General features: G+C 38.2%; 2 protein-coding genes across 2 annotated transcripts; one reads left to right on the top strand and one right to left on the bottom strand.

Moving 5' to 3' along the window:
• The first annotated feature begins 1,522 nt into the window (after positions 1 to 1,522).
• On the top strand, positions 1,523 to 2,193 carry LOC106292485 (monothiol glutaredoxin-S11). The gene has a single exon (XM_013728083.1). The coding sequence runs from the start codon at positions 1,769 to 1,771 to the stop codon at positions 2,066 to 2,068; it is 300 nt and encodes a 99-aa protein (XP_013583537.1). The 5' UTR covers positions 1,523 to 1,768; the 3' UTR covers positions 2,069 to 2,193.
• A 257-nt stretch (positions 2,194 to 2,450) lies between these two features.
• LOC106292475 (probable LRR receptor-like serine/threonine-protein kinase At1g06840) lies at positions 2,451 to 8,743 on the bottom strand. The gene is made up of 20 exons (XM_013728070.1): positions 8,273 to 8,743; positions 8,010 to 8,160; positions 7,831 to 7,902; positions 7,634 to 7,705; positions 7,407 to 7,550; positions 7,218 to 7,289; positions 7,048 to 7,119; positions 6,900 to 6,974; positions 6,706 to 6,774; positions 6,546 to 6,614; positions 6,375 to 6,446; positions 6,155 to 6,241; positions 5,996 to 6,064; positions 4,913 to 5,412; positions 4,587 to 4,745; positions 4,228 to 4,511; positions 4,090 to 4,141; positions 3,751 to 4,001; positions 3,106 to 3,240; positions 2,451 to 3,014 (listed from the first exon to the last, which is right to left on the bottom strand). Exons 1-20 carry the CDS (start codon positions 8,379 to 8,381, stop codon positions 2,667 to 2,669), a joined length of 2,862 nt encoding a protein of 953 aa, XP_013583524.1. The 5' UTR covers positions 8,382 to 8,743; the 3' UTR covers positions 2,451 to 2,666.
• Between the last annotated feature and the right edge of the window lie 611 nt (positions 8,744 to 9,354).

Raw genomic sequence — 9,354 nt, forward strand, 5'->3', positions numbered from 1 at the left:
TTTAAAAATTTAATGTATTTTAAAAATACGGATCCGGATATCCGGACCTAAAAATTAAGATATCCGGATCTGGATTCGGTTTGCACGGATCCAAGATTTTACTATCCGGATTCGGATTCGGACACCCCAGATATCCTATTTTCGGAGCGGATCCAGAGCGGATCTCGGATCGAGTTCGGATCTCGGATTGAGTTCGGATCTCGGATAATAAGTCTCAGGCCTAAGGAATATACATGACTGACCCACTTGGCTAATAGATGCCATCTGTAATGTGAATCTATATATCTTTAATTTGATTTCGATTAATTTTAAATTATGCATTTGTTTAATTTTATAATGAAAGTCTATACGAATATATTTGACTTGACCAGACAACATAAAAATTAATCTAACATGTTGTCAAATGCGCATATACGTGTACAAGGTGTGTAAATGAACTTGAATTTGTTTTCCATATTCCACATTTTACACGTTTCGAAACGTGTTGATTTCGTTAGAAATTTGAAAACAGTGTTGAAAAACAAAGAAAATCGAATCAGTAGAATTTCTGGATTTTATAATTTTTTAAAAGATAAAATAAAAAGCTTCAGTAGCTCTGGTTAGAGCATGCGACTGTTAACCTCAAGGCCAGAGGTCATTAACATGAAAAATGGCAAAAGATAAGACCAACACATGGGGGNGGGGGCAGCATAATTAAGATTTGACTTGTTTCGGTCCTACAAAGATATCGTCTTTTTCAAACTGAAGCCGCCTTCATGGACTTGGGAACACTTACATTGATCTTTACTAGCTTTTCTCCTTTGTAACGTTAGAAATATGCTAGTGTTCTTAGCCAACCAAGTAAACGAAGGACAGCATCAAGTGCATGTGATTTTCTCTGAAGCCATACATACTAAAAGGATGAAAACGTGATTGATTCTTCTGCTCATACCATTCAACAAGTCTACTCCATATCTTATCTTAAAAGGACGGCTTCTCTCACCAATGTGAGCAGCTACGATTAGCAGACATCACTCCCTAGAAAGCCACGGCTATAAACTTCCTGTCCAGGAAAACAACCATCCGCGACACAATATAGTTATATAGACCATATATAGCTTTTTATCATTCTCATTTCCTGACTTGTGTATTTCGTGTTCCTTCATCCTTATGCAGTTATGTGTTCCAACAACTGCTTCTGCTGCTATGGGCTTTTGTCTTAAGACCCAACTAAAGCCTAAAAGCTATGAAAAGTTGAGTGCAAGTGGGTTTGTTCGTCGCAGTTTGGTCCACCAATATTCCACGTCCAGTATTCATCAGAATAAATCATATGGTCCAAAAGCATCAAAGCGTGAATCAATATTCAACGACAACGGCTCTCTTTTCTAGCAACTTGTACGAGTATCGTTGAGACCGTATCTTTGAATCTATAAAGATAAAACATGGAAAGACCCAGTTATCTTTTATGCAACTCTTCTTGGTTGGTTCCTTATAAAAACAAAACAAAACAAAACAAAAAAGGTGAAACGCCCAAGAAAAAAAGGTTCGGTCTCCTCGAATTATCTTGTTCATAGTAAAGCTGCTTTATGTAACCTTTTCACCACGGTCTTCTTGTGATCTCTGCCTTTCTTTAAATCTTTGGATTCTGATTCTTCCTCTGCCTTGTGTTATAAATAACCTGCAACTCAAGCAAGTAGCTAGAGTCGCAAGCAAAAACCAAACTCCAACTCCCGCTTTGGTTTCAGGAACCTCCTTCATTTTCTTGAAGAGAGCTAAAACCAAGAAGAAAATGGACAAGGTTCTGAGAATGTCATCGGAAAAAGGAGTGGTTATATTCAGCAAGAGCTCGTGTTGCTTATCCTACGCGGTTCAAGTCCTCTTCCAAGATCTTGGGGTTAGCCCTAAGATCCACGAGATCGACAAGGACCCCGAATGCCGAGAGATCGAGAAGGCACTGATGAGGCTAGGATGTTCAAAGCCAGTTCCAGCCGTCTTCATTGGTGGTAAGCTCGTTGGTTCCACCAACGAAATCATGTCCATGCACCTAAGCAGCTCCTTGGTTCCCTTAGTGAAGCCATATCTATGTTAAAAGTTATAGGTCGGAATGTATTTCAATAAGGAAACAAATGTGAGCCAAATCTTTGTAATGTGTTTTAGTAATTATATTGGCTGTGTAATCTTAAAAGTTATATAAAATGTCTTTTCGTCCAAGAACCAAGAGATGGTAAGCCCACACGGGCGGGTGGTACGGCAGGCTTGGAAAGACGCTAAACATCGTGGGTTTGAAACCTGCCACTTAGATAAATTGCGCACATATGTGAATAGAGGTATTTTATATGGTTCGTCTCCTCCGGAATTAGTCGGGTCTTTTTGGATCCGGACGACCCGGGTTACCAAAAAAAAAAAAGAAATAGGGGAAAGTGTAATGGAAAGTAACTAGATGCATTCTTGATTAGTAAATAGTAAGTAAATGATCCAAACCAAACACACAGAAGCAGAACTAAATAACGTACATAACCAGACCATAAATGGCAACACACCTCACAAGGGCCAATCATATCTGCAACATATACTAACTACTCTTACATGGATTACACTAACTTCTTTCTGTACAAAGTACAAAGAAAGAACAAAAACAAAAACACACTGAACAATCAAACAAAGTGTATATGGTTTCGAGAAAGTTGCTATCTAGGTGCAACAGAAGGAACTATTCCACTGACGAGGTCAGAGCCAGAGACATCCATCGATGTATAAGGATTTGGATTCTTCAAGAACGACGAGTTTGATGACGATGACGGCTGACTCGTTGTCTCAGACATATCCTCTCTTTTGGCTGTCTTAGATTCCGGCATCAGTTCCCATATGATTTCCAGTTCTCTTACAACTTCCGCCATTGAAGGCCTCGCATCAGTCTCCTCTCTGCAGCATCGCAGAGCTAACGTTGCAAACTTCTCGATGCATTCAGCTGGAACTGAGCTCATTCTCGTATCCACGACCGATGATATCGAACCAGACTGGTACGCGATGTTAGTCTGGCGGGAAGAAAACATTTGAAAACGGTTATAGATAACTGACAAGAAGGAGAAAAAAAGAAGAAGCTCTTACTATCTAAACTAGACTTACCTCTCTAACAATGTTCTTGCCATGTGTGATTGGCTGCATCCCTGTCAAAAGCTCCAGAAACACTACGCCTAAACTATACACATCGCTTTTGTCAGTCAATTGATGAGTCAAGAAGTATTCCGGGTCAAGGTAACCCTGCAAGACAGACAAGAAAAGTCTCAGTCATGAGACTGAGAAACAACTTTACAGCAACCTTGGTACCTTTATCAGGAACCGACGAACCGAACCACAAAAACAAAATTTGGTTCGGGTTTGGATCCTATCAATTACCCGAGCGAATCTTATATTTCTAAAACGGAATCGAGAATCGAATGGATATCCGAATTTCAATAATATAGTTTATATACTTCAAAATACTAATTATATTTATTTTTAAATACTATTTATAAACCTAATGACCTGAAATTACCCGAATACATTTAATCTGAAATATTTAAATTTATCCAAAATTTTCTTCAAAACTTATTTAATCTGAAAAATTCAAATTTTCTGACTTTAAACCGGAACCAAACTGGACCCGAATTTATCTCGGGTATTAGTTGGTTCTCAATTTTATTACTAGAACCGAGTCAAAAACTGAAAACCAAAAATAAATCAAACCAATATCAGAAATGCCTAGGCCTAGCAACAATGAAGGAACCTTACCGGAGTCCCTTTAACAACAGTAGACACATGATGAGGCGAGATGCCTTCCATATCAGGCACTGGAGCGAGTCTCGAGAGTCCAAAATCAGCAACCTTTGCAATGAACCTTGAGTCCAACAAAATGTTACTAGCTTTGATATCTCGATGAAATATCGGTGGATTAGCTTCTGTGTGCAAGTACAAGATTCCCTTTGCTGAGCCTATAGCAACCCGCATCCTCATCGCAAAGTCCAACGGCTTTTCCAACTTAACTGTCACACCACAAAATTTGTAAATCAAATGGTAAAGTGTTATCCAACAGTGAACAGAACCACACAGAGAAACAAGTAACAAGCATACCAGAAATGTTGTCACGCAAAGTACCATGTTCCATGTACTCATAAACCAGCATCTGCACGGTTACAAAGCAATAAGAGAAACGTAAAAAAAGGCTTTGGACCTTAATCAGAAGAGGGTAGGTTTTATAAAACAAAGTACCTGTTCGCCTTCTTCATCACAGAATCCAACCAAAGCAACAAGGTTCCTGTGGTGTAGCCTCGACAACAGTTCAATCTCAGTTAGGAACTCCTTCTCACCCTGCAAAGACCCCTCTTGTGCTCTTTTAATTGCCACAGCCGTTCCATCGACAAGGATACCTTTGTAGACTTTTCCATACCCACCTTGCCCAATTTGAGTGGAACTGCTAAAATTATCCGTGGCCAGAGCCAGCTCAGCATATGTGAAGCTCTTTACCCCTTCTATCTTCAAAGAAGCCTTGGAAGCTGCATATGGATATGAATCAAAAAAACAAATCCGAATAAAGAATCTACTCTGAAAACACAAATCAGCATGCTTACATCGCTTTCTCCTAGAAACGGCAGCATATCCTTTCATACGTTTCCTCATAATGATAAGTGCAATAATAGCAGTTATCGTCACTGCAGCTGCAACTGAACCAAGTACTATACCCGCTATTGCACCCTTACTTACACCAGATGGCGAACCTTGAGGAAACACTAAAAAAACAAAACCAAACCAAAGCATACATAAATTTTAGGATCCATCCGAAACCACAACATATAATATTAGTTTCGTCTCAGCAGTCATTTCCAGTTGAGCTAACGACCTCTGGTCTATTTTCAAAAATAAAACATCAGAGGACGAATATACTACTGCTACTGACCATCTCTGTAGACCTCTAACAATGTGAAGTTCATAAGCTCATAAGGCCCAAAGAGATCTCCGTCAGGGATGTTCCATCCAGTGAACATGCCCCTTATCCGCCTAACCTCGCTCCGATTGAATATGAAAGAGTTGTTGGGATTTGAACCATAAACAGGAAAGAACTTGAGATACATTCGGAGCCTAGGTCCTTTTTGCCACCGGAACGAGTCAAGGCGCAGCTGATGCAGATCCAAACTAAGACCAGAGGTGATGTACTGCTGAAACTCGGATACGTAAGGCACGAAATCAGAGAAACCAGGACTTTTCAGACGATATCCAACGAGCAGAGGAGCAGCGCAAAAGCATTCTCTAAGAGGCTCTGGAGATAACTCATAAGGAGGTGGGCAGATAGAACAAGTTGTGTTAGGTCTGGTTGGGCCCTGGTTGCTGTCTTGCTCGGTTGGAGATCCACATAACTGAAGCAAATTTCCATTTGAGCATAAAGGATTCCCCTGAAGCCTGATTAAGAAAATGGAAGATGTCAAATGGATACGGGAAGAGTGGGACATTAATCTTAGGGAAACAGTGTAGAACATTTCAGAATGAGCTAAAAAGATCAAAAAACTGTTATATACATCATTGAGTAGCTAAGTGATAGGGCTGTGATTTTGAACCGGATCGAACACGCCAAAGCTAAGCAAAATTTTCGGTTAGTTCAGTTAGGAGTTCGGTTTGATTCAGTAGATTTTTTTTTGAAAAGTTCGGTTTTTGGTTTGGTTTTACAATCGGGGTTAAAAAAGTTATAACCAAACCATACCAAAACCCCAAACCAAACTAACCAAATTTCAAATCGAAATAACCAAACTAACCGAATTTAACTAAACTTATCCGAAATTTTAACAAAATTAAACCAAAATATAACCGAAATCAAAAGCTTCGGTAGGATTTTCATAACCCAAACTACCGAATACCAAACCAAACTTTATTTCGTAAGATTTATGTTGAACTGAACTACCCAAACCCGTAGGCCTATACTGTACCAAGCACTAATAAGCATGTATGGGAATCTAAAAAAGGGAAATAGAAAAGGGCAGAAGCAAACCAGACTGTCACATTTGGGCGGGGATCAGATCTGCCAGTAATATTTGAAAACCTATTGTTCCTCAAATCCCTGAAAAAACATTAAGGACAAATAGGTTGTCAAGAGAAGTTGGCACATGCTTGTAGATCAAATAAAAGGAGATATGATTGTGCGTCATACACGATGAGAGTCTCGGTTGAATTCAACACTCTGTCCTGGTATATGCTAGAGGGAATGGAACCACTCAGAGCATTGTTTGCAACCGACCTGCCACATTATATAGACAACCAAAACAAACCATTAGCCATCTTCATGTTCATGTTCCAAAAAAAGACAGAAGTAACTAACAGCAGCATCTCAGAAACCGTAAAAGCTCACTACTTTGATCAGACACACTTACAGCTTTTGAAGCCGTGGAAGGCCTGAGAAATTTGTTGGAATGGTTCCAGTAAAACTGTTATTAGACAGATCGCTGCAGTATTTTTTCATCAGAAGATATCAAACTTTAAGAGCTATCCACTTCTAACAAAACAAAAGCTAGAATCATGAAAGGTGCTAAGAGTCTTTTTACATGGTTGTGATGTTATCAGAAAGCTTCCCTGTAGGTATAGATCCATTCAACTGATTTCGACTTAGGTCCCTTGAACAATAAAGAAACAAAAAATGATATTAAATACGCCAAGGCAGCTACAAGGATTGTCTTAAGGAAGCGGCTTAGATATTAAACTTACAAATAACCAAGGTTTGGGATGCTGCTAAGATCAGGCATTGGTCCTTGCAAGCTGCAGTTCCTAAGACTCCTGCCCATGACAAAAATAAAATAAAAAAAGAAGTGCATGTTAGCTTACTAAACGCATATATATCTCTATGTGCAGGTTAGCTCAGTGACTTTGAGTTTTAGATACATTGTGAAACTAGCACTTACATCTTCAAAAGCTTAGTCATGTTTCCATAAGAGGGTGGAATCGTGGTCCCATCAAAATGATTGTTATCTAATTGCCTGCCAAAAAAAGAAAGGTCAAGAAGAGAAGAATAAAATGCATTGATCACCAGAAACTGTGACATAGACTCACAGGATAAGCAAGTTTGGCATGTTTGCTAACTCAGGAGGGAGATAGCCAGTTAAATTATTGTTGTCAAGAAGGCTGTAAGAAAAATAATAAATGTTCATCAAAATTAGATGGGTAAAAGCATGTGTGACATGCCATCGACGTAAAAGCTGAGTTTAAGATACCAAACTCACATGTGAACAATTGAAGGTAGGCTTCCAAGCTCTGGAGGAATCTGCCCGCTAATTGAATTATTGTTCATGTGACTGCAAAGAAGATAAGATGGACAAAAAATGCAATGAGTGTAACATACTCAAAAAGTGAAGGAATCGTTTTAACCAAAATTATGTACAATAAGATATAAGAGATTAAAAGTAACTCACAAGTGCTTAGTCTTGTTTAAATTTGCAAAGGATTTGGGGAGTGGTCCTGAGATACGGTTTTCATCAATCTGTATTCTATCCAAGTTTGGAAGATAGCCAAGCTCCTCTGCTAAGTTTCCAGTTAATAGATTCCCATTCAATAGCCTGGAAGAGTTCAATCGACACAATGAGCCAAGTAAAGACAAACAGATAAAAGGCATAATAAGAATCAAACTTGATGGACTTACAAGAGTTCCAAAGACTTGATATTCCCAATTTCTTTTGGTATACTTCCGGTTATCTTGTTCCACATGAAATCCCTGAAGAGGTAGTTATAACACACAAAGAGAGTTATTCAGCGTTACAGGTACAAAAAGATGAAGCTAGTTATTAAAAGTTTTAAGTACGTACAAGGTTGCTCAAAAAAAAAAAAAGAAGTACGTACAAGATAGTAAGACGAGTCAAGCGTCCCAGGTCCGGGGACAATGTCCCTGAGAGATTCATGCTAAGCAATTGCCTTCAATGAAATTAAAAAAAAAAAGAAACTTTAAAACAGTTCCACAAGGAAGATCATTAAGTATTATTATCAACAAAAAGAGGAGTAGTCAGTGAAGGAGAGAGTACAGTTCTTTGACGTGAAGATAACCATCATCAAGAGTGGAGTTCCAGCAGAGAACACCAGTCCAGTTGGAAGCACACGGATCACCACGCCCCCAATTTCTCAATCTCTGAACTGGATCGTTTAAACTTTCCTTTATCGCTCGCAAAGCCCTCACTGACTCGGAAAAAAAAAAAAAAACAATGATCAGCAAGCGAGAATCAAAAAGCAACGAAAACCCATTCAACTGTTCGAAGATCTAAACCGAGTAGAAGGTGAAAGTAACAACCTTCGACGGGATTGGTGATACCGTCTTGAGCAGAAGCAGAGGAACAGAAACAGAGGAAGAAGAAGAGGCTAAACAGAGGAAGGAGACGAGAGACACGTGACCAACACATATCGAGAGGAGGAGGAGACTCAAGATGTCAATAGAGAGAGAGTTAAAAGGGAAAGAACATGATCAGGTTGTGGAGACAGTGAAACAGAGGAGAGAGATGGTCAGACAGAAGACAAAGTAAGAGAAAAGTGGTTGGGGTTTTGTTGAAAGCATTGGAGAAGAAAGAAGAGTGATGAAACGGACATTTTCTTATGTTTGACCATATCAACCCATGGAGGAGAGCGTCGAGGCGTCATCAATAGTTTCACTTTCGCCGCCACCATTACTCAGCCACCTTCTCTGCTTCCGTCAAAACCGTATGTTTCTATTTTTCTTCATTTTTTTAAAATGATTGCGTTTTGTGACCTGTCTTTGACCTTTGTGTTTTTCAAATTTGAGTAATGACATTAGGTAGATTAGATTAGTAGTATATATATATAATGTGCAAGTGCGATGAATTTACAATTATTGTATAGTGTTAATTAAATACACTAACCTCTTTGAATCTTCCATGATCAAAATTATTTTTTTGTATTTTAAAAAGTATCTAATGGCAAATAGATATAAGAAAACAAATAAATCATTGGTTATATTAGATATATGGAGTTTTGTTGATGTATCAATATCTATGTGCATTTTGGACCCCCACGAAACTATAAAAGTCACGGCTTTATTGGAACACTGGGTGATAACCTACGCTCTGCGCGGAGCGAGTAGATTTAAAAGTATTATAATTTTTAATATGTAGACATAATAAAAGTTAAAGTTATAGTAAGAAAAATATAAGTAAGAAAGTACGGGTTATAGCTAAAATTTTTAGTATGTCAATATAAATTTATATGCGATGGACTTTAAAATTAAATTGTATATTTGTTTTCATAAAGGTAAATTATAAATATAAGATTAAATGAAACATAAACAATATTATAATAAAATATAAAAGGAACAATGTATCAGAAAACAAAAGAAAATGAAAAATAGAGACAAAATAACTG

This window comes from Brassica oleracea, chromosome C5, assembly GCF_000695525.1.
Source record: "Brassica oleracea var. oleracea cultivar TO1000 chromosome C5, BOL, whole genome shotgun sequence".
In the NCBI taxonomy this organism is placed as follows: Eukaryota; Viridiplantae; Streptophyta; class Magnoliopsida; order Brassicales; family Brassicaceae; genus Brassica; species Brassica oleracea.

Bases quoted from the DNA above. Each gene is read 5' to 3' on its own strand.
- LOC106292485 (XM_013728083.1), top strand. From the start codon at position 1,769: ATGGACAAGGTTCTGAGAATGTCATCGGAAAAAGGAGTGGTTATATTC.
- LOC106292475 (XM_013728070.1), bottom strand. From the start codon at position 8,381: ATGTGTTGGTCACGTGTCTCTCGTCTCCTTCCTCTGTTTAGCCTCTTC. The intron at 7,903-8,009 runs GTACTCTCTCCT...ATTTCATTGAAG, and splicing joins TATCTTCACGTCAAAGAACT to GCAATTGCTTAGCATGAATC. The intron at 4,512-4,586 runs GTAAGCATGCTG...ATCCATATGCAG, and splicing joins CGTTTCTAGGAGAAAGCGAT to CTTCCAAGGCTTCTTTGAAG.